The sequence below is a fragment of the Eulemur rufifrons genome, chromosome 25 (assembly GCF_041146395.1).
Source record: "Eulemur rufifrons isolate Redbay chromosome 25, OSU_ERuf_1, whole genome shotgun sequence".
Classification (NCBI taxonomy): Eukaryota; Metazoa; Chordata; class Mammalia; order Primates; family Lemuridae; genus Eulemur; species Eulemur rufifrons.
In genome coordinates this window covers 4,969,472-4,994,127 of record NC_091007.1, presented here as the reverse complement: position 1 = coordinate 4,994,127, position 24,656 = coordinate 4,969,472, and the positions used below count along the sequence as shown (strand labels likewise).

General features: G+C 48.3%; 1 protein-coding gene across 2 annotated transcripts in view; it reads right to left on the bottom strand.

Moving 5' to 3' along the window:
- The window catches only part of CELF2 (CUGBP Elav-like family member 2), a 293,960-nt gene that overhangs the window by 72,265 nt on the left and 197,039 nt on the right, over window positions 1-24,656 (bottom strand). For both annotated transcript variants that reach the window (XM_069458926.1, XM_069458927.1), the window contains exon 4: window positions 8,577-8,625. In XM_069458926.1, the coding sequence (XP_069315027.1) occupies window positions 8,577-8,625 (49 nt within the window). The remainder of the gene's footprint in view (window positions 1-8,576; window positions 8,626-24,656) is intronic.

Sequence of the window (24,656 nt, the reverse complement as noted above, 5' to 3'; positions counted from 1 at the left end):
CATCGCCTCTCCCTCCCACCTGGCCCCCTCTGAACGTATCATCTCTCTGTGCGCTTCGTTATTACTAATAAAACATCTTAATAGGGCACAGGGACTAACAGCAGCTTCCCATTCAGAAACTAACAGCGATGTGTTTACTAAAATTTTAAAGCACTTGTGTAATTGCTAACCCACGACTGCTGCATGGAGATATTTCTGGATACACATTTTCATGTTGGTGTTTTGTAGATGTTCTTTTAACTCAAGGGAGAGGCAAAGGGAAAGGCCAGGGGAGGAAGCACAACAGGAGTGGAGGGGGTGCAGCAGGAATAAACTTCACGAGACGACGACACTCTTCTCCCCTATTCCAAGTGGCTGTATCTCTACTGATCTAGACAAGAACAAGAGACCAGGGAGAGCCTCGTTTGTCTGGAGAGCAAGGAAAGCACTTCCCCCCCATGGCCTGGGCTCTGCAGCGCTGACCAGTCCCCGTGCCTGGCTGTGACAAGCCAGGTCTGTCACAGCTGAGGAGGAGCCAGTCCCATGTAGGAGAGCCGGGCTGCTGCCATTCGAGAGGCGCCTCCGACCACCCCACGCTCGCCCCTGTGTAGAAGAACCGGGAGGGAACGATACTCTTTCTCACCCTGGGAGGCAGGATTCTTGCTGAACACGGAGGCATTTGGGGGTATCGTGACAGTGACATGCAAACTCACACCGTGGACCCTGACAGCAGGGGAAAGACAAGGCAGGTCCTCAGATGACCTGGGAGATTTTCCTCGAAATCTCCACACTTCCGCTCAAGATACCTGACCTACATTTGGCCTGGAAGGCAAGGTTAGAACTGACGTCAGGACAATGTTTAAAGTCTTTTTTTAAGGAGAGATGCCTTTTTTTCAGGACATCATAGACACCCATGGGGATAAGTCCTGCTTGTTGTCCACCGTTTCATTTCAACCCATTTCTGAGAATTAAAAAAAAGAAGAAAAACAGCCCGGTGCACCAGGGATGACAGAGCGTCCTGCCTCAGGGGAAGGGCTCGGCCTCGAGTCACTTGTGTGTAAACCTTTGTGTTACATCCGTATTACAATCTTGTCATTGCTATTTAATTGGCTTTTAATTTCTGTTTCCTTTATACCCCTTCCCTGGACAGTAAGTGTCTCATTTTCATTTAACCCTTCCTGATTCCGGACTTACTGGGGCCAGTTGCTTCCGGAAGCAAAGTTAGGGTACGTGGTCTGTGCCCTCCGGAGCCGGGCAGGCGTGCTCAGGAAGTGGCGACGTCACAGACGTCACACGGCGGCTTCCTCTGCAGCAGCGCCACCCATATCTGCTGTCCCCCACAGCAGCTAAAGCCACGTGTGGCTACTGAGCACTCAAAAGGGGCTGGTCTGATCAAGGAAGTGATTTTTAAATTTCATTTAATTAAAAAAGCCACACATGGCTGTGACATGGGACAGCACAGCTTTGAAGGGCCTAAAAGCGAAGCTGAAAGCTCCTTCTCATAGACTCTCGAACTGGAAGAGACGTGAGGGATGCTCTGTCTCTAAAACAGGTCGCCAAGCCCGCAGGGGAGGGACCTGCCTGGGTGCCTTCGGCCTGCACCTCCCCACGTGCTGCTCCGAGTTCGGAGGAGTCGTCGAGGCTCGCGGGGAGGGCGGTGGCCGTGAGGGGCTGCCATTCATCTCATGTGTTACCTTGCAGAAAGACCCAGCTAGCTGACCTCTGAGGACCTCAGTTTTGTCTTCTGTGAAATGAAGGTTTAAACACTGTTCTTCTTCCTGGCAACGGAGGGGCTGCCTGGTGCACCTGGGACCGGGGGACGGCGGGGGGCGGGAGTGGGGTGCGGAAGCCCCTGCGCCCAGCCTCTCTCCACACTCGGGACGGCTCCTGAGACCAGGTGGAGAAACTGGAGGCTGGAGACCCCAATGCTACAACACTCGTAAACTACGAATCACGAATCGTGCACCAAAGCGCTTGAGAAAGGCTGGATGGAGGCCGTGGAACTCAAGCCGGACTAAGCCACACAGGCCGGGTGTGGACGGAGCAGAGGGGGAGAAGATCCTCTGCAGGTGGGTTCAGAGTCAGGGACATGTGGGGACTGTGGGGGATGGGAGAGCAGCCTGACTTCAGGGCACCACACCCTGTTTTCTGCTGCCTCTGCCTGGAAGGGGCTCACACACAAGGACAGCAGCAGCCAGCGGCCAGGGCTTGTGCTGAGACGCAAAGTAGATGTGGCCACGGGCGTCGCGGGCTCTGAGTCCAGGGAGGAAGGGTGCCAGGACCTGGCCTCCTGTACGTGATAAAGAACAACTTCTTCCTCCCTTCAGAGTATGTCAATGTCAAGCACCTCTGGTCCACTGGGACCTGGTGAAGCTGGGCAAGTCACGGGCAGCGCCAGCACAACCGAGCTGCAGAAACACGGGGTCCCCTGGGCGCGAGCTCTCCGCAGGCCAGAGCCTCTACGGCTCCAACAGCAGGACGCCCGCAGGCTCTCTGGGGCCCAAGCTCCTAAGCACGGGAAGGTTCTGGTAGGACACGCACCAGAAGGATGTGGCATTATTCCCCGGAAGAGAAAGGGGATGGAACTGACTGAGATGGGGCAGAGGAGGGAGGGGAAACTTCTAGACTCCTCCTTCCCTCTCTCTCTGCAACTCCTACCCCCAGCAAACTATGGCAGACATCTCTAGGAGAGTAAAAACTCTGTTGTATTTCTTCTTACCCTGAAGATCTGATTTTAGTGCTTTTAAACAAAAGCACATGAGAAATTCCCGCCTGGTCCTTGGTTTCACGGGTAAACCTGTAATTATGGTGTTTAGCTAAAACAATTTGCAGGTTCTGAGCTTCAGGGAGATGCCATGGTAAGTTACACATGCAGCTCCTGAGTAAGCTTAAAAACGTTTTTTTCCTAAGATGAGTATTAAGAAAATGGAAACCACTCATTAAGAAATCCTGACTTCTTAGCCATCGCCAAGGTAAACTCAGCCAGGCAAGAGTAACTCGCACTTTTTAAAATAATAAGTATTAGGCTAATAAACAATGGGAACCTACATCATCCGCCTGCTGTTCGGAACGCTAACGTGTGTCTCTGCGTGCACGTGCGGGCGATGGAAGGAGCGCTGGACACCAGCATCCCACCAGCCGGAGTCGCTCTGCGCTTCCCACAGTGGGGCTGTGTTTGCTTCAGCGGCAAATGCAGATGATTAAACGTATCCAGCTTTCCTCTCGAGTTCTCTTGATTTTCCAGTGAAAATTTATTCATAAAATTTATTCCCAGGATTCCCGTTCTAAAGATCCCTAACAGCTTTGTAAACGTTCTAAATAAATATAGTTATCTTGAATTCACTTAACTTTTTCATCAATTTTTGATAACTTTCTATGGTGAGTTTTTCCTAAGTATTTATAGGCACTTGGTATCTTACTTTTTCTTTTTCCTTTTCCTTTCCTTCTTTCTTCCTTCCTTCCTTTCTCTCTCTCTTTCTTCCTTTCTCTCTTTCTTTCCTTTCTCTCTCTCTCTCTTTCTTTCCTTCTTTCTTTTTTTAAAAATACAGACAGAGTCTCGCTCTGTCATCCAGGCTGAACTGCAGTGGTGCAATCACAGCTCACTACAGCTTTGAACTCCTGGCTCAAATCATCCTCCTGCCTCAGCCTCCCAAAGTAGCTAGGACTATAGGTGCCACCATAACCCACTAATTTTTAAAAATTTTTTTGTAGAGATGGGGTTTTGCTATATTGCCCAGGCAGGTCTCAAGCAATCCTCTCACCTCAGTCTCCCAAAGTGCTGGGATTATGGGCATGAGTCACCACGCCTGGCCCTCACTTATTTTTTTAATCTACAAGACTGTCAATTACTTAAATGAATCCATGTTTATTGTACTCTATTGCCACTTTAGGGGAATTAAAAAAAAATAATTAAAAGGTAAGGTCCCTGTCCTCTGGGTAAAGTCATTTTCCTCTAGGAGAGCCAGTGAATGAATGAGGGGAAATGGTTTTATGAACCAAGCACTGCGTAGATGGGGTCCCCTCTGTCGATAATGACAGCAACAGAACAGAAAGGGGTTCCACGCCAGTGGCCATTTAAAGTTCTCCTTCCACGGCATAAGGAGAAAGGGTTAATCCTTTAAGTACAAGGGGTGACTTTTTTAAGTTAGGGGAATGGAAACTTCATTTTTAAAAAATCCCTAATTGTGAGTCTGTGCTAACACCCGGGTGTACGATCTGTCAAAGTCACACCTGGATTCGGGGCTGCCTGAATTAATTAACAACTTTTCAATGTGTTAGTGCTAACATATGGCATTTAATTACTGCCTCCAAATCTGTGAGTCTCTCCACTTTGAATTTCAAAATTATTTCTTCATCTTCCCGTAAATCAGAAAGGGCCGGGCTGGGAACACCCGGCGATTCCCATTTCTATGGCGGCTTTGCAGGCCTTCGCCCTCCCCTGACGATACTTAGTTATCTTGACGCCTGCTAGCTCTGAACTTGACACACGCACACTGGCAGTTCTGGGAGCCTTGAGAAAGAGAGACGGTGGCTTAAGCGGCATTTCTGGATTCCAGGCTTTAAGGACCCTCAGCAAACTGTGAGGCTGGAGGGTTAAGGCACGATGGGTTGACGCTCTGACTGCAGAGTAAAAACAATCCTCCTCGCAACAAGAAGCCCGAGGGAGAACGCTGGCTCCGCCACCAAGACCCCAGCACAGAGCCACCGCCACCTCTGGGCTGCTCTGATCACTCACTGCTACTAGGCTAACTTCACCGACTGCTTGTAATTTTCAGTCTTGCACAGCTGGTACCTTTCTCTGCATGGCAAGAGAGAAGCAAAAGCCGAATGGCAAATATACAATGAAAAAGAAAAATTGTGTTTGGGCTGGTTTACACTGATACCCAAATCCACACCTCCTCAAATGCCCCTCCCGTACCACCATTCAACTTTCTGCAGTGGAGAAATAACAAAAACGCTGGATTCTGCTGAAAGCTGGACATTTATTCTATGGGCTCTTCCTTAATAGTCTCAGCATTTCATTGCTTATCCAGAGTGGGATTTTTTTTTTTTTTCTTTTGGACGCCTGGCACAGCGTGAGCACACGGACAAGAAGTAACATTGCGCAGCACGTTGCAGAGATGTGCTAGAGGCTGCAGCTTAATCAGAGCCGACTGACCCTGGAGGTTTAGGGAGTCTGTTCGGGAAAATCCCACGGTGCAGGGCTGATCTGAGAGCACCCTAACACTTCTGGGATCACCACAGGGGCTCGATCTGTCAGAATCGCTACATGGATGAAGCCTTCCAAGGGTGATCGCTGTTCTGGAATTCATTTGTCCGTCACTAATTAATCTGTGATTAGCGGCCCTTTCTTGCTCAGCAAATACAAAGTTTCAGAAATCGGAACACACTGATAAGGAAGAAAGTAACTGTCTAACTGTGAGGTGTCCTCTGTGCTACCCATAAATGTCAGTAAACTCAGTAAGAGTGCAATTAGAGCTCGTTATACTTCTTTCACAACTACAGGAGCTATTTAGAGCACCCGGGTCACAGAAATCCTTGCGCTCTCTGAGCTTTTGAAACTCTGCTTACCTGTCAAAAATGCCATGTGAAATCAGAACAGGCTTGCAGCTTTTATCACTTGCTTTGGAAAATTATGCATCTCTCCTGAGTCCTCAATCAGGTCCAAAGAGAACCTTGAAACCTGTTCATGTCTTTGCAAGCTGAGGTTGAGCCTCCATAAAGAAGAGCCCGTTAAAAAGCAGCTTTCAGTCCATTTAAACTTTTTGACTTTTCTTACTGGAAATTTAGACACTGGACAATCTACAAAGCAAAGGGAGAACTGGCCCAACTAGAAGGTTTGGTGGTTTCCATTCGTGTGTACAGATCTATGCTTTGGTATGAAAAGCCCAAGCCTGGCCACGGCAGCCTCTGCTGCTCAGAACACTCCGGAACAGGTGTCTCAGTTGGTGGAATTATGCTGCTGACTTAGCATAATTTAGCATACTGTGTATTTACTCTGCGCCAGGTATCATGCTAAACACTTTACAGATGTGAACTTATGTAATCCTCTAATAACCTTGTGAGGCGGGCATTACAGAAAGAGTTCAGACCACACCGCGGGACCCCTCTTACAGCTGAAGACGCTGAGGCTGCGTGAGGGTCAGTGACTTGCCCAAGGACACAAGTGTAGGGTCAGGAGTCACCATCCAGTCTTCTCAACATAGTTCTTAATCACTACCCCAGGCTGTTTCTCGAAAAACGGTAGTTTTAGATACTCTCTCATCCTAGTAATAATGGTGCCCACTCCTGCCTGGCTTCCTTCTGAGACCACGCAAAACTGGGTGCGTCCAAGACCATTCTCCTCTGTTGCTGTGGTTCTAGACCCAAAGCGAACATTATTCTCAGCGTCCAGAGCAGATGCTGGACAGAAAGGGCAACAAAGCGCTCTGAGCACTCCCAGCAGCCCACTCACGGGGAGGATTCTCTGAGTCAGGGTCCACGCCTGCACCGTGGAACACTCGAAAGGAAAGAAGTGGGGGGTATATCTCGGGTCACATGTTTTCAACTCAGTTCTCTAACTTGTCACGTTTTCATAACTACAACCTTAGATTCAGACATGAGACAGAGCCTTTTCCAGACACTTGCATTCCAGGGTCCTTGCCCTGACATGGTTTAGAGAATCATGGGGCCAAAGGACAGGGAGCATCTCTTGGTGGCCAGAAGCTCCGAGATGACCTGTACTGACAGGATTCATCCCACAAATAGAAAATCATCTCTCCTCCCTCCCAGTGAGGAACTGAACAGACTGTAAGCACCTCTGGAGCAAAAGGCCTGCAGAAGTCAGCACAGGTAGAACGGCCTTGCACGGCTCGACGAAGAACCTCAAAGAGCCAGGGCACCACGTCTGGCTGATGACAGGAATCAATGCTTCACAGACATGCTCTAGGGTTACACACACTGTTAACACACACCTCATTCGAGCCTTGGGGGAACAAAGTCAACCTATGTGAGGCAGTTACCATGAATCCCATTTTAAGAAAAAGGAGATTATTCTATAACTTATTTGACTAAAAAGAAAAAAAAGAAAAATAAAGAGGAACGAGGCTGAAGTCCAGTGTTTAAGGGACTTCTAGATACTTAAGTCAGGAGACTGAATGTAAGTTCCATGAGGTCAAACACATGGTCTCTTGTGATCTTTTCCTCTCCTTCCTTCTCTTACTCATTGCTGCAGCCCAGCCTTTAGCAACGTGCCTGGCACACAGCAAGTCGTCAACAAATCGCTGAATGCAGGCATGAAGTGACTTGGTCACAGACCCACAACAAAGTAGCAGCACATTTTAGAACTTCTGACACTAAATGCCATGTCTGTGATCAAGCAGTACAGAAAAAAGGGAATTAACCCCAAGAAAAGTATAAGGCTGAGGAGAAGACAGCGTGTTAAAGCATCAGAGTCTACTACCAGACAGAGTAAAGCTTTTTTTAAAAAACTTTACTTATTTATACAGGGCTAGGGTCTCACTATGTTGCCCAGGCTGGCCTTGAACTCCTGGGCTCAAGTGATCCTCCCACCTCGGCCTCTGAGTGGCTGGGACCACAGGCGCAGCTACTGTGCCCTGCTGAGAAGCTCTGGCAAACCCAGTGCTCACAGCACCATGCTATGACTTAGAACTTTCTTCAAAACTTTGTAGTCTGTGGAGAAGCCAGAAAATGGAATGCACTACAATTAGCAAAAAATACCTCGCGGAGAGACTTAGCGCCCAATCATAATTTACATTTGCAGATATGTAGATCTCTAAGTGTATGGCTTCTGCCCTGATTACTAATTAATGAGGTGCGTAACTGCCTGCTGGAAGGAAACAGTGCTGATTATGTCAGTCTTGTGGGACAGAGGAGCTCTCCGGTCTAAGAAGGTAGACGATTCTTTTAACATACATTTCGGTAAATTAAAAGAACATAACAGGGACAGAAGGCTTGTAGAAACGGAAGCAAAAACTTGAGAGAGAGAAACGTAGCTATCAACTCTCTCGTGTCTGGAAGAGGCAAATCCCAATTATTTCACGGACCTCATCAAATGCATATTTTTGCACCAAGCGTACGTTTATTTAATCAGCAGACTGAACTCTGAATGAATTCTGATGCAAATGCATCAGCACTGTTTAGAGGAGAGTGCAATGAGGTAGTCTCCAAGTCAAAGAGGAACAAATGCAAAGGCAAAAAAAAAAAAAAAAAAAAAAGAAGAAGAAGGTGGTAGCCTAACCCTTTGCAGGCGACTCCTTTCCTGCCTGTGTCCTCCTCCCACCCCCCATCAGGTGTCCCTACGTTGCTCTGTTGGAGGAGCCAAGAGCCATAGGGCCACCACACAGGGCAAACCATACACAGAGGGACATGGCATGCATTCCTTGTCACAGTCCCACAGGTCTTTACACCAGAGATCAACAAGGCAGGAGAGAGGGGTTTGCGCTTCTCCAGGCCTGCGGGCACAGCGGAAGGCTCCCGGAGCAGTGCTCTCTGCCCTCCCAAGAGCAAAGCAGCTGGGCTGGCTCTTCCCTCCCCCAGCTGACTCTTTAATTTAAAGCAGCAAACATTATTAAAGGAGACAGTCGGTGACCACCTACCGTTTGACTTTTCACTATCTGCAGGTTTCATCTGAATGGGATGATGCATCTAAAAACACAAAAGTGAGACAGTAAAGGCAGATTGAACAACTGGAAACACAGTCTCAGAAATCTGAAGCAACTTGCGTACTGATATTGTATCAGGGGCACATAAATAATAATAAAACTTCTCTCAGGTAAAATTAACCACATTAAAAAGCAAGCCTGTGTTTTATGTTCGGGAATCTAACCCTTTTAAGCCACAGGGCCCTGGAACCCAGTGTGTATTTAAAAGCTTGGGCTTTGGAGTTAGACGAGTTTGAAACCTGGTTCTGCCACTCAATATAGACTCTGCGTCTCTCTCTTATAGGTTAATTCTGGTTCTGCCATTCATTACAGCTGTGTGATCCTGGGCAAGCGTCTTAACTTCTCTGGGCTTCAGCCTCCTCATCTGTGAGATGGGGATAACACCTGCGTAGTAGGGGTGTGAGAATGAAATGAGGAAATGCGTGTGTTTCATAAGCAGAGCCTAAAATGTGCTGGAAAAAAAATTCATGTATGGTTACTGTATTATTACAAATTTAAATGCAGATTGTCTTTGTTCCTCTTCTGGCTATTCTATGTTTGTTACGTGGGTTTTTCAGGTCTCATGAGTGTTCTGAAGGTCTAGCAGTTGACTGACTCGGGTGCCGGTATACAGTTTTCATTATGTGCTAATGAAAGTCTAGGAGTGCGGAGCCACTGAAGACTGGAAGGACACAAAGAAGGCAGGAAAGAGGGAGGAAGACACACACCTCGAGACCATGTTCCGTGCATACACAGGAGTAGAAAGAACTTCAAATGGCGGGGCCACGGTCCCGAACTGCAGCAGACCCAGACACACTCACATGGCGCCCGCCACTCCACGGGCACGATCCTCGGAGCCTGCCCCAAGCACAGAACGCTACCATTTCCAATTAAAATAAATCCCTCAAGCTACTTTCAAAGGTCCTCTTGCTTCCTATTTCATCGTACCCCAAGGAGCACAGAAGCCACAGGGCGGATGGAATCGCTGGCTGTGCAAATGCTTTTATTATAATGGGTCCCGTTCTCTCTGAACCTTTAATTTCCCCAGTGGACTTCCAGCACTTGCAAGCCACAGCTCTGGGTTTTATCTAATTTAAATGAAAGGGGAATGGTGCTCGGCTCCGGCGCTGATATGATGAGAAATTATTGCCACGCAGTCAGGACCACGTGCACCCAACGCCTGTCAGCGTCTTCGAGACAGAAGAGGAAGAGCTGAGAGGGAGGACCATGGAGGGACAGGAGGCTGGATAACGGAGCTGCCGCGTTTCTCGTGAAAGGCAAGATGCTTTATGCACACAACACAGGCCTTGAGACTGAGGTCTCAGGGCTCCCACGTCACTCGTGAGCATGCTCGGTCTGTAGGGGTGGGAGGCTAACATGCTTAGGGGTGAGGGGACCGTCTTTTCAGAAAAGAGTGGAATACAGACCCTAAAAAGCAGGCAGAAGGAAACTGCAGAACCCCCTGATCTGGCTGGGGAATGTGACCTCCTTCCTACCGGAAGGAGAGGAGGACAAAAACCCTGTTCGGGGAAGATGGACAGAGGGGCTGAGCAAGCTCGGTTCCAGCACGCCTCTCCCTGCTCATCAACTGCGGAAGACACAGCCACGGCGTGTCAGGGTCCAGGCCATGACGGCGAACAAGGGCCAAGTGAAGAAGTTCCGTCCCTTGAGGTCTCACTGTGTGGCGGGGGACACGCTGCTGCCAGAGCCAGCCGAGCAACAGCAAGTGCTTGGACAAGGCAAGGCAAGAGGCAAGGCGAGGTGCATGGGAGGCCAGGGGCCCTGAACTCTGCCTGGCCAGGAAAGCTGAGGCTTCCAGCAAGGGCGACCTCTGGTTTCAGTCCCTGCACCTGCCAACAGAGGAAGGGGGACTGGCACGTGAAACCCATGGGACATCCCATGCAAGGACACAGTGGGGGGAAAGAGCATGGCTCCTTTTTGCAAGGAGTCCCAAATGTGAGCATGGGGGCAGCCTCCAGGTCTCAGAGGGCCTCACACGCTAATGAAATGAAGATCTGTCTTGAAGTCCACGGTCAGGTATAGAAGATTTGAGTAGCAAAGGCAACGAGATGGACATTTGTACTCTACAGAAGTCATTTCTGGCTACAACGTGGAAGGTGGCTTACAGAACAGACACAGGAGGAGGGGACAGTTAAGGGGCTACTGCAAATGGTCCACCTGACACTGATGAAGGTCTGACCTCAGTGGTGACCGGCTGGTCTTGGGGCTGAGGGAGGAGAACCGCAGCCCTGGACAACGTGGCAGCTGGGATGGGGCGGCTGGCCAAGAGGGAAGACGCGGGGCAGCAGTCTCGGGGGAGGCCAGCGAGTGCAGGTCTGGACGCTCCCTGTGACGTGACCGTGGGGTGCAGGGAGAAGCAGGAAATGTGGGGCTCGGGGTCGAGAGGGACCAGGGCTGCGGAGTCTGCTCCGGAGCAGGTGGCAGGGCTGCAGGAAGGGTCAGCTGTCAGGGAGGGAGGGCAGCGTGAGAAGGGCCGAGGACACAACCGAGGGAACATCAGGACAGAGGAGTCCAGGGAGGACCGCGCACAGCCAGGGTGCGGGGGAGCCACGAGAGCAGAGTTTCCGAGCAAGTGTCACCAGAGGCCACGATAAGCGCGCCACGGTAGCTGTGTGGCTTTGGCAGTAGAAAACTCCACAGGGCATTCATGAAAAGCAGTCTCTGGAGTGGTGGGGCAGGAACGCCCGATCGCAGGGGGTGGAGGAGAAACGGGGAGCACGGTGGATGTGCTGAGCGAAGACGCCTGTTTACCGCGATGGGGGAGGTGGCAGGACGGAGACAGCAACTTCCCTTTCAAGACGGAGAGACTCAGACACGTCAATCTGCTGGCGACAAGCAGAGGAAGAGTCCGAGGCTGCAGAAGGGAGGAGGCAGGTGCGGCTGTGTTACGCGGAGGACACAGAAATGAAATGAACTTGGCCCCTGCCCTCAGGGAGCTCGCGGCTCATCGGGGTGGTGACACAGACGGACATAAAAACGGTGACAGACACAGGAAGTGAGGCACAAAGAGAAACGCAGAGTGCGCCTTCAGGGGGTCCCTGGGGGACCGCAGGGGGACAGGTGGGAGCCACAAGGACAGAATCACTGTAAGGCTCTCAAGGGGCCTGGCAGCCACAGAGCGCGACGTCCTCAGTCTCCAGGTCTGAAGCGAACAAGCGACCTGGCAAAGGACACAGCTGGCTAATGACAGTCGGGACCAGAAATCTAATCTCCCCACCTTTAATTCAGGGATGACTCCTCCAGACCACACTGCTTCGTCACAGAACGTCCACCGTGGGACCAGGACGTCTGAGCCTTCGGTTAAGAACCGCAGGCTTCGCTCACCGAAGACACCTGCGACATCCCCCCAGGCCAAAGGACTCTTCCCTCCCTCCAAACCCCCGTGACACTTTATCTCCGTGGCTTTATGGCTAGTGTTACAGGAAGACTTGACTCTTGGTTTTCTCGCAGCTGCTGAGAGAATGAGCTCAGTTTCTGCCCTAGGACTGTCCGGAAAGCTCCGGAAAGTACCAGGGGCAGTCAGAATGCAGCTAAGGCCACCAAACACTTGGACTTCGTCTTGGTCTTTCCCAGGCCCAGAGAGGGGGAAAAAATCAACTTCAGAGAGATCTGAATTTGTCAGACCACGGTGAATTCTGAATGGGTGGTCACCCTACTCCAGGTACGTTCCGAAGACAATTCAGATAATGTATGCAAAGTACTGTGACCTTCTTAGAGAAAGGTGTTCAATCAGTACTGTATTAAGAACGGCTCATTATCACGAACAGTTCATTTGAGTTACAAATTTCTGATCACATACAAGATGTAAATGTCAAGGAAGACAAAAAACGGGTTGGAGGGGTTGTTCTCGTAATGTTGCTTCACTTCCTCAAACATCTCATCATTCTGAGAACTTTGGGAGATTTCTTGAGTGCAGCAGGGAAGATCTTACAAAAAGGGTGGGCTTTCCAGTTTAAAGTTTCAAGTTATAAAAAGCGGAGTCTTTCCCATGACAGAAGTGGTTTCAAAGACTTGATCTAGAATGACTTTAGGACTACTCACTCCTTCACTTGTTTCTGCTTTTACCAGACACTGTTTGATGCTGGGAGCAGCACGAGGAGGAAGAGTTCGCATGGTGACAGAGCTTGTAGTGTGGCAGTAGGGACAGACACAGCACCCACTTCCCAGGGCGTGGCACCAGGTGTGCTGAGACCTGCAGTGTGGGAACGCAGAGGAGAGACGCCCGACCCAGACTGAGGAAGGATGCACCAGAGAAGGTGTCTCAGATGATGCAGTTTTGAGCTCTTTCTTGACGGAATCCTGACGTTGACCCAAAGATGCACGAAGGGCATTCAGGGAAGGGAACAGCGTATTTGAAGGCACACGGTCAGAGAACATAGGCCACAGTGTTACTGAAGAAGGACGACACGGCATTCTAACCAATGAAGGAAGCAACAGTTGTTGTCAAAGATCATTCGCCAAAAACAAAACACCTAAAATGCATAACAAGACTAACAGTGAGGAATATATTCAGGGATGTGAGAATTTCAAGTAAGGAGGACACAATGCTAGTCTACTCAGCCCAGAATGAAAACTGCCCCAGGCACCAGGATTGGGAGCGGAGGTCACACCCTCTGCACCTTTCTCAAGAACTAAAGACAACATCAGCAGGTCTGGTGCTTCTCCCCACTGCTTCCAGCACGAACAGGGAACCTGGTCTAGCTCTGCCAGAGTCGGATGTGGCTGGGGCTGCACCTCCATGCTGTGCTCTGTGCACACCTGGAAGGCCCAGGTGACAGCAGCAGACCAGGGAAGGCCCAGAGAACGTGGAAGTCACAGTTCCAACGTGCGCGACATGTGGCCAGTTGCAAGGACATCTCAGGGTCAGGGTTGAGGCCCGTTCCCAAGGGCTACTTCCTCCTCCTGCCTATGGCAAGTGAGCTCACGAGCTTCAAGAATTTCTGCAAGGAGTCTCCTAAGAGACGCGTGCTAATTAAACTGAGCTGCATCTCCATAACCACCCAGAATTGGCTGTGTCTGAAAAACACAGTCACACACTAGAAGCCCTGACTTCACCACTATGCGATAGATCCGTGTAACAAAATTACACTTGTACTCCATAAATTTACACAATTAAAAAAAATGCTCAGTAGTCTGTACTGTCGAGATCTGTCTATACTGTTTGATGAGTCTAAGCAGCTCATAAACACCAGCCTCTGACATTTACAGCGTTTCATGATGAAACACAGCAGCGAGCCGATCGCTTGCGTTCAATTCAGCGGCACTTGCATGAAACCGGAAAGTCACCAGGAGATCTACGGTTCCCCCACGCCAGGCTCCCCGGCGGCAGCGCTCGCACCAGAGAAACGGCAGGAGCCACAGTTTCGGAAATAAATCCTGTTGAGTGATGGGAATAAGTATGACTTAACGTATTTCTTCGAGTTTACATTTCTATGAAGAAAGGCTTCTAAATTCATTTCTTTGAAGATTTCTTTGATGGCACATGAATTTTTAAAATTTTATTGAGGAACATTTTGTCTAAAGTGAACACAGTAAGATACTAGTTAACTTCTTGGTCTCTAGTCCTATTTGTTTAAAAACAAATGAAAGGGAAAATTTTAAGTACTCCCTCCCTCCCTGGCGGGGCGGGGGTCGGAGCTAAGCATGGTCCTTAGAAGTCACGTGTTCAGTCTCTGTCGCAACTGCATGTCGGCCGCTGGCGTCAGGCGCACAGTCAAGCTGGACCACTCAGAGAAGAGCATCGCGCACACCGAGGTGTGGTCCCTTCGGGGTCTGCTCGGGCTTTCAGCAAGCTGGCGCTTTGTGAGGACAGGCCCCTGCCTCGTTGTCCTTCCTCCCCAAGGCTGAGCTCGCGCACCCACAGCAGGCTCTCACGCAGTCGGGCCTCCACCCTCGCTGCCCTGGTGGGAAGGTGTCTGCTGTCGCTGGAGCACAGGCCCCCTTCATTCCACCCCTAGTGAGCGAGCGGCACGTGGTCCTCCCTCTCCTCCTCCCCTATGCACGCAGGGCCCCGGGACTGAGCTGTCCACCCTGGTCTTCGGAGTGGCCGACCTCTGCCTGGACCAGACAGTCCCCGCTTCTGACTCTGCTGACCTTCGCTGTCTCACACGTGAGCCCGGCTGTGCGAGAGTACAACTCCAGAGCAAAGCCATCACCCCAAGTCTGCGGGACAACTGCAGGCAGAAAGCGCTGCGCACAGCTCTGACAGCCTCATGCCGTGGTGACAAAATTGAGGCCGGTCCCAGAGCACCAGCACTCGGTAACTGCGCTCTCTAGGCTCCCCGCGGTAGGCGAAGTCTGGCGTGGTTTCTCCAAAGCTCGCTGCCTTAGTCCTCGGATGAGATGCATAACACAGGCCTAGTCCCTGGGGGACGGGAGCGGCTGAGGGCAGGTGGCACGGCTGGTGTCCCCCACATGGGAGAGCTCACGTTGAAACTTGCTTAACCCCAACCATCACCAATGGATGAGTTGACCACCTTTAACATGAGATTCAATAAAACATGCCATTTCTAACCTGAAACGGGTTTTTACAGAGTCACTCTTACGCATCTCATTATTAAACCTACCCTGACCCCTTGAGAGAGCAGCCGTGCTAACACGTATTATAAGCTTACTGTCCATAAAGTATTTAAAAGCAGAAAAAGAGGGCAGGGAAAGAAGTGAATTCACAAAAGAGCTATGTGCCAAATGAGAAAATGAAAGGATTCCACCCAGTGAAGACCGACTGGTATTCTCATTTTGTTCTATGACGATGCAAAAATGATTCATGGAAAATAGTTCATGTCTTCCTTATATGGTAACTATGAAATGCCAACAGCACTTATACTTTCTCAATTTTTCCTCAAAAAATTTTTACGAATGGTAACAATGTTCCAAAAGAGTTGCCACCACCTGGAGGCCCGTCTCGCCCCAAGATGAGGCCCTGTGCGTGCTGTCAGGGGACCGCCTGGCATACAGCCAGGTGTCCTCAGAGCCAGGTAGATCTGCCTGTCTCTCCAGGTGAGTGACTTTGTCATTTCAGTCCCTGCTATGTGATGCTCTGGGTCCTGGGAAGAAAACAAAGGTAGCTCCAGGAATGTCGATTCCGGAATGCCAATCAGTACTGAACAAGAACCTTTACATTTTCTTAATTTTTCATGGTAACAGTATGGTAAACTCGCTAAGATGGCTTTAATAGAATGATAGCTCTGCAGGAATACAGATGACAAAAATAATTCATCAGATCAGTCAAAACCAGCTTTTATCACGAGGACAAAGCCACATTTCGGGATCATGCCTACACCTGGTGAGTGAAACGGAGAACTCAGGCAATTTCTGTGCAAACTGAGGAAATGTTCCCTTCGCCTGCAGTTTTCTAGGTGTTGACTAATTTCGTTCCGACAATAGCGTTAGCCACATCACACAGCAAACATGTGCTGATGCTGGGGCTCAAAGGCAGGTCTCTCCCAGACTGGGGGACAGACCAAAGCCTAAGGCCTGGGCTCACTTCCCGCCTCTAGTGCGTAACCACACAGCCACACTGCTAATGAGTCTGGGGTTTCTAGAACCTATAAAGTTACCATAATTTTCCTCTTCTATACTACACCTAAAGACTGGATCCATTCCCAGCTTTCCTCCCAATTAGGAACTCATATACTGATGTGTGGGGTACACACATGTATAGGTACATACGTGTATACCCGAGGGCTGTCCGGAAGGTATCTGGCCACTGTTAATGTAAAGACAATGGTTACATGGCTGGATACTGGCTGGACAGTTCTCGTATATTTCATACACACATACAATTTTTTAAAAAGTAATCCAAGAACAAAATTATTGTTTGGGTTTTCTTCATGAAAAAGCAGGGAAGTTTCAAAGCCTGTAACGAATGAAAGAAAAAATAATCACAGCTTTACAGTCATGCCAGGGAAGCACAGCCCAACCCGTGTGCCATTTGGCCCTAAAGGAACTATACACAAGCTCCCTCACGGGGCGACTACCCGGACTGTTCTATACCTGTGTGGATGAGAAGCAAACAGATGGCAAGCAAGACCAGCTATCAATCCTTCTGTGAGAGGAAAACAATGGTTCTGATGCAGCGACATTAATGGATCCTACATTTTGTGGTTTATTCACAAACGAATAGGGCAAAAATGTACATTGGAATTTATAAATTGAATCAAAGTGTGGACAACTTATTGTTAGGTAAGCCACGGGTCACACCAGAAGGCCCTGGTACGCAGCTCTGTGTGAACTGCTTGCGTTACATGAGGTCCGTTAACGTGGACACTGCTTAGGAAATTCTGGGGAAAACTGTTAACTTCTGAAGACGCGAACTCCATGGTGGAGGCAGAGCCCATGGACTCATCTATACCTGGAGGGATGGTGCCATTCCAGATTGCTTTTCTATGCAGCTCCAGTAAGTGAGGCTAACACAGGAGGTACACAGCAAACTTTCAATCAATATTTGCTGACATTTTTATAAAAGTGATCTAAGCCAAGGGAAAAAAAAGGGGGGCCTGAGTGTAATAACAACAAAGAAACATAAGTTACCTTTCTCTTGTATCCTTGCAGTCAGGGACAAAAGCCACCGTGGACATAAGTTAGGATTTCTTCCTAACAGCTACTGATACATGTAAAGCGCCTAAAACACTGACTGCATAGTAAGTGTTCAATAAAGCTATCATCATCATCATCATCATCATCATCATCATCGTACACAGTATAGGAGTTTCTCCAAGGGGAGCGAGAAGGGTCCCGTTCAAAAGAGAACATACTGGAAAGAATGGCCCTTCTTGGTTACCTGGGACAGGTACAGGCAGCGATTATTGCTCAACTCCCAGCTTTTTTCATACACACTAATAACCCAGTGATGGAGAAAAACCTGTAGGATCCAGAATTATAAATCCGTTTTCAGCTTATCAGGCTCCAAGTCAGCCTTTTTATTATAGCTATAATGACATTACCTATTTACATCTGTGTTAAAGGCATGTGGTATACGAGAGGGGAAAAAACAAGCAACGTAACCGTTTAGTCCTGGCAAAAAATAAAACAAAATACTGCAGGAAAACTAGATTACTCTGGGTGGAATTCTACGAGGGAATTTGGCGTCTGTTATGGTGATTAAGTCATCATTTCTGACAGATTACTCTAATCGGCTGTCAAACAGCATTCCACAACCCCATCTGTAACTTGGCATCCCAGTTACTCAGCCTATGTTACCTTCTGTGTATAAAACACACACCGAACAAGGAGGTGCAGCCCGGCATTTATTATACTCATTAGCTATGATTAGGTTCTGCGTTTTCCTACTAAATAACAACACAAGCTTCCATTTTGCCTTATTTAATCTTAAAATTAGAAGAAAAATGAATAGGCTTCAAATAGGAGGCACAGACCACGGATGAAAAATAACCGTTCTGATCAAAGTGCGCGTATAATGCTTTCGGAAGCACTGCTATTCAAAAAGAACAGCGATCTTTTTCTTAGTTCAATTTCCTTACAAATTTTATATTAGTTGTAAAGGTAAATAAATCTATGCCACTTTTTAACCCTCTGGTCAGATGCAGTACCTAATCAGTTATTATTTCAGCAGAAGGTATTATTGTGTTTGGCAATATTACTGTGAACAGAAAATAATTTCTTGGGCAATATTTCAGTTCTTCCGTCCACGTTACTGTAACTTTGTGATATATGAAACAACTGGATACAATCAGCTGTGCTCCCTAATAAAAGCAAAGCGAAACTAGTTAATTAGAAGACTGTACCTATCTCTGTCTAGAACCTTCTGTTTAGATCTATATGCTTTAGTAACAAAAAAAAAGTTGAGGGTATAAAACAAATTTGAAAATGGGGTAAATGGAAAGATTCAATGTTCAGAAAAGCCTTTGAGGTCACAGTGCTGCTGGAGCTAGGCTAGGGCAGCTATGCTACAGCCAAAGGCCACGAGGATTGTGTGTGATGGTTGGAAGATCACAATCATACTGATTAATGGGCTAAAATGAACAGAAATGTAATAATTTGCCCTTATCACTGAGTGCGAAATACACGGAATCCTTTCTAACCATGATTTCTTTTTGATTTGCGGAATTGTCTTCCAAAGTCAACGACGGATGCTCCAACACTCATTCTTCCAGATGTTATCCAGATGCTAAATTAGACAGGCTGCCTCATTTAGCAATGCAAAACACACACTGAAATGGTAATGCCTGACCTGGCCATTAAGGAGTAGTTTAATGACCTGGGAGTTCATTTACATTTCCAATACTAGATTCCACATGCCAACAAACTTAGTATCGTATTTTAAGAGAAATGAGTCTGGTTTAAAAGTAAATTACCCTTTTGACATCAGTCTCTGCCCACAATGACACCTCTGGCCTCTGTTCTCACACAGCCTCTGGCTCCTTCCCCAAGGCCAGCTGTCTGCCTTCAGGTAGTTCATGGTTATTCACTTCTCAGCATCCAGCACACCGGGATGAACAAAGCCCCGCCTGCCTAGACAGGCTGACCCTGCAGCCCCCTCACTACCCTTCATTCCAGTGGCGATGGCTGTTTTGTTTAACTGGGTCCCAGTGCAGAGTACCCAGTTGTGCCAGCCCCAAACTGCAAACTGTCTCCTCACCTGGTTTTTCCCAGCTTCCTTCCAGGGCTCGATGCTGTTCATGATGATCTTACACCCCTTCCCAGATTATCTTTACTTAAACCCTTCAGCCACACCCCTGCCTCACCCCCACAGGAAATGCCCTTTGGACGATGAAACCTGCTCAGACTGGACTTGAACTTGGGCCACCCACCGGAAACCCGTGACGCTGGACGGAGACCGCTGCTACGGAGCATGAGCTCGGGGGCGACGCAGCTCCTCCGTCCCCCAGACCTCTCACACAGAACCCTGGCTTGGCCCTAAAACATGCTTAACTTTTTCCCTTTGGAATTCTCACTTTAGATCTCTACTAACTTCTTTTCCTTCCCATACTCCTTTCTAATTCCACTGCCACAGCTGGGTCTGCCCTCCTGCTTACCCGGATTCCTGAATGGCCTCCTCACCAGTTCTGTCACTGCCTTCCAAATCATCGTCTACACCGCTGCTTCTCTGTCTAAAACTCACGTCTGGAAACGTCTCTGCTCAAAAACTTTCAATTAGCTGCCAAATTAAATCCCAGCTCCTCCGCCTGTATTACAGGGAACTCCTCTCTTCGCCAGGAGAGTTTCCAGGCTTAATTCTAGTCCTTGCACCACATTCTCTTCTAACCTCATCAAATCGGACAACTCCCTGTTCCCGGACCTTCTGCCATAGGCTCATCCACAAAAAGGCGAAACCGCCCCTTCACGTACACACGGTATTTCCTTTGCCAGCACGACTGCCGTGTTTGTTATTCAGAAACATCGATACTTCAAGTTAGGTTGAATCAAGTGAAATTACCACTTCTGCAGATCTAAGAATGGTTTAAGAGTGACACTTTCATATGGTTGAACCTCATGCCGCAGAGCAATGGAACTGCACGATCTCTCTTCAGATGGCTCATAAAAAGTGCAGGAAGTCCAATTTCTGCAGGCTCTTTCCTTTCTAAGGGTTGGAGAGCTTTCCAGTAATTCATCTGCAACATTTACTAGTTTTAATTCAAATTACATTAAACACTGACTTGATGACTTAAAACAATACTACACTCTGAGCCAACTACGGGATTGATGAGTGTTTCCTGGACAACACAAGGCAGCCTTCGTCCACGCCACACAGCTCCAATGCTCTGTTAATATTACTGATGTTCTCTCCTGTGATCTCTAGTCGAACTAAGGCGAACTAAGGCCACCACAAAAAATATCCCTCTAACAAGCGTATCTTTCAAATCTCTAGTTCAAAACTAACTTGGAAAATTTAAGTCAATTTTATTTTATCTTGAACCCTTTGACTGGATACAGGTGTTTCATCAGATCAACAAAAAAGCGTCAATGAATTTTATATTCGAATATGATCCTTCCATAGCTTAGACTGTGAGTCCTAGGTTGTTCGAGCTGCTTTGCCAGCCACGTTTATTAATTAGTGTCTAACATTTCCACCTCTCTGCAAGTTGCAACCTCTCATAAAAAATGCATGATTTGATTGGTTTAGGAATGACAGCTTCATTTACAGCACACAAATACCACACCTCACTCAGCGTTCCTTTTCCATTCATTTATTTAACTACCTCCATGGCCTTTGGGATTTGTATTAACTAAGTGAATGAATGTAGATAGCTAGGGTAATTTTCCTTTCTTAATCATGCTTAAGCAAAAATGATTACATCTCTATTTCTTTCTTTCTTTTTTTTTTTTAAACAAATGAGGCTGGCCAAAAAAAAAAAAAAAAAAAAAAAATTCCCTACTAGAAATGGCAAGTTTTGAAAAATGCCTTAAGGGCTATTTCATATAACCCATGTTTAAAATGCAAATCCATTAAACAGCTGAGCAAGACATCAGATATTGTTCTCAGCAGCTATATTTATTCATCTCATCTTCTACAGCGGTTGTAACTTTGGTTGGTATTTCACCAAATGAAGATCTCTCCCCTAGTGCTGCTAATTCTTTATGAGTTTGCGTTTAATTTCACTGTCTCACTTTGATTTCTACCTTCTACCCTAATGTGCGAGATTGTTTACCAACTTCGGAAATTACTTGTTGGTAGAGCTTAGCGGAATTATGATGACAGTTCAGTTGTTCTATAAATACCCTTATCCTGAAGCTCAGTCTTCTAAAGATCAAGTTCAAGGCTACGCGCTTTCAAATATTTGGCATGTAACCAAAACGTAAATGGCAAAGGTAAACATAGACGAAGAGTACGTGAGACAATAATCTGGGAGAGATTTTATGTTAAGGAATAAAACAAGAACCCTGTTACTGACAGCGCCTGCTCTACAACAGCCAATCTGCTTTCATGCTTCCTTATAGCTCTGGACGTACAGTATTTAACGAGGATTTGAGAAGCTCGGGCTCTCCACATTTGTCTTGTGGTGCAAAGACCACCACCCAGGGAGGGAAGGGACCGAGGCCCCTTCCTGCCCCTCACCCTGCCCCGCCGGTTTGTAAACAGCTCTTGGATTGTTACGTTGAGACAGTGTCTAGGAATAACAGCTCTCCTCTAGAGTTCGTTCATTCAACAAACATTTACTGAGCGCCACCTCCGGCACGAGGCTTTTAGCTGGCCTGTGAGAACATCCCTTCCCAAGGAACCTGGGACAGAGTGGGAGAGACTGAGGTGTCAGCAACGGAGAGGAACGGAGTGTAGGAGGTGGCAGGATGAATTCAAGCCCGTGGATTACAGTGAAGGGACTGCTCACTTCTGCCCGCCCAGGACCGGGAGACAAAGTGTGTGTATGTGTGTCACAGGGCTGGGTACAGTGTGAGCCAGAATGTTCTAGAAGCACAAGGAAAAGGAAGGGGCACGGTTGGAGCTTGGGTCTCACCCTTGACACTCAGCAGTCAGGTCTGTGTTCTCTGCCACCAGACACAACGGGAGTGTGCCGAGGGTAACGTACGGCCCCACCCCACCCCACCCTCTCCCCTTCGAGAAAGCATCTGGAAGACTAACAAGCACAGTTATTACAGGGATGACCTCGAAAATCCCCTAATCCCTTCTGTGCTTTTATTAGCCGTGATGACAACTGATAAGCCCCAAGTGATAAAGAGGGAGGAATTCTGGGGACGCTGCTCACACGGAAAGCAGGATTTCCCCACCGACCGGGAACGGGGGCGGCAAGGTGAGGTCCAGCCGGTTACTGGCTTTCTGCCGCGGTCGGCAGACCCGTTCACGCGGACAGGTGACAGAGGAACAGGACGGGTTCGTGGTGGGAAAGGAGTGACTTTAGCACTGCAATCTCCTGCGGACCGCCTGCACGGATCTGCCCAGTAACAGATACTGGGTATCCGGGTTTGGGGCTTCACAGGCAAGTCCGATTTCAAGGTAAATACGTGGCCGTTAGCAGCCGATGGAGGTAGTGGAAGCCCCGAGAACAAATGACAGGGAGCTGAGGAAACCCCACGGTGAGGGAAGAAAGGGTGAAGACAGAACCGGGGCACATCGACTTTTCAGGGGCAGTATGTGCTCACACCCTGTGCTTGCAATCCCTACAAAAATAGCGAAATTCCTTCACGCTGGGACAACGTGCTGCTGATTTCTCTTGTGTGAGAAAGGCACCGAGAAGGCACATGGCCTAAGGTGTCCTTCCATGTTCTCTCTCACTCCCAGCTCTGCTCCGGCCCAGCTTCCTCAACGTTCTGAGCTGCAGGCTGGGTCCAACCTCCCCTTTCAAAAACCAGCACTGAGCCTGGCCAGCTGGTGTAATTATATTCTCATTATTTAGAGTTTCACTAAGTTAATTTTCTTTCCCAGTAAAGCTTTTTAAAGTTACCACTGGAAATATTTAATATCCATATCACCATAAGACTTAAAGAATGTATCATGCTTAGGAAAGAGAGTCAAGATAAAACGCCTGGCCGGGCGCAGTGGCTCACGCCTGTAATCCTAGCACTCTGCGAGGCCAAGGCGGGAGGATCACTTGAGGTCAGGAGTTTGAGAATGGCCTAAGCAAGATCAAGAGTGACACCCTGTCTCTACTAAAAATAGAAAAAAGTAGCCAGTCAACTAAAAACAGAAACAAAAAAATTAGCCGGGCGTGGTGGTGTGCGCCTGTAGTCCCAGCTACTTGGGAGGCTGAGGCAGGAGGATGGCTTGAGCCTGGGAGTTTGAGGTTGCTGTGAGCTAGGCTGATGCCACGGCACTCTAGCCTGGGCAATAGAGCGAGTTGGTCTCAAAAAAGAAAAGAAAAGAAAAGAAAAGAAAAGAAAGAAAAGAAAAGAAAAGATGTCTATGAACACATCCAAAGAATCCTATAGTATCTATCCAACCAAAGGTTGCCATGAGAGACAGAAGGTCGTGGGCATACGAGACTCTGGGGTGCTATGTGGGAACTGTGCCTTGGCACGGGTGACTGACAGACCCACCTCTCATGAGCCCCTGCCATGTGCAATCTGTTCCGCCATCTTCCTTTTCCCATCCACGGATGGGAGCAGCTGTCTCCCATGAAGCAAACGGCATAAAAATAAAACATGGGTATGTCCTTAAAATCGGTAAAGCACACGTCTACCGAGCCACCCTCACAGGCACATCTCAGGAGGAGCCCAGAGGTGGGCACGAGGACTGGAATACCTCCAGCACCGCTCCTGCCCTCCTTTCCAAGCAACAAGGAGATTTCATGGTGAGTCAGGGGGGCCAAGCATCCAGAGCTCGTTTTCACTAACAGGCCGATGTACTGATTGTGACCACTTGATCCTGTGGCTGCGTGAGTTACTCCTGATCTGTTTGTCCCCAAGATCAAGGGCGAGGGAGACTTACAGACACAGTTGCCACCGACGAAAAAACTATGAGGCTTATGAGTGTCTACAAACGTATCATGAAGAAGCAGAAGCTATATTTTGGCCTCAAATCTATCAATTCAGCTCTAATCAGATACTGAAGTATGGAAATGAGCAGAGGAATGTGAGGTTGAAAGATACAAACTTTCCTCAAGGGTCAGTCCCCGGGTTGCGATAAGCTGACACACACAGCGCGCCTATTTCTGTAGGAGCCACAGGAAGCCTGGTCATTGTCATCTTCCACTCTTGTACCCCTTCTGGATGCCCTTTTCCGTTCAGGTCTGACCGACCTTGAGCAGGTGTCCCCAAGGTTGCTTGCTTCTCTGGGCAGGGGCCCTCGCCTGTCCTGCACTACTTTGCTTTCTTTTCCACACGGACTCGCTCTTCCATTTCTGTTTCTTATTTGGTCAGCTAACCACAGCTCACTCTCTGGTGCTGGTCTGAAGGGCAACAGCTATTGATTTAGGCAAACACTGGCCATAGTAAGTCTCAGTTTCACGTGGCAACAGACGATTCTGTGCCTACAGACTTACCACCCAGGATGTCTGCTGTACTTCAAGTGCTTAGGAATAACCCTGAACGTGAAAAACTTCTCCAGACCCACACGAAGTAAGAATGGAAAACAGGAATTCACTCAAGGGGAAATCTCAC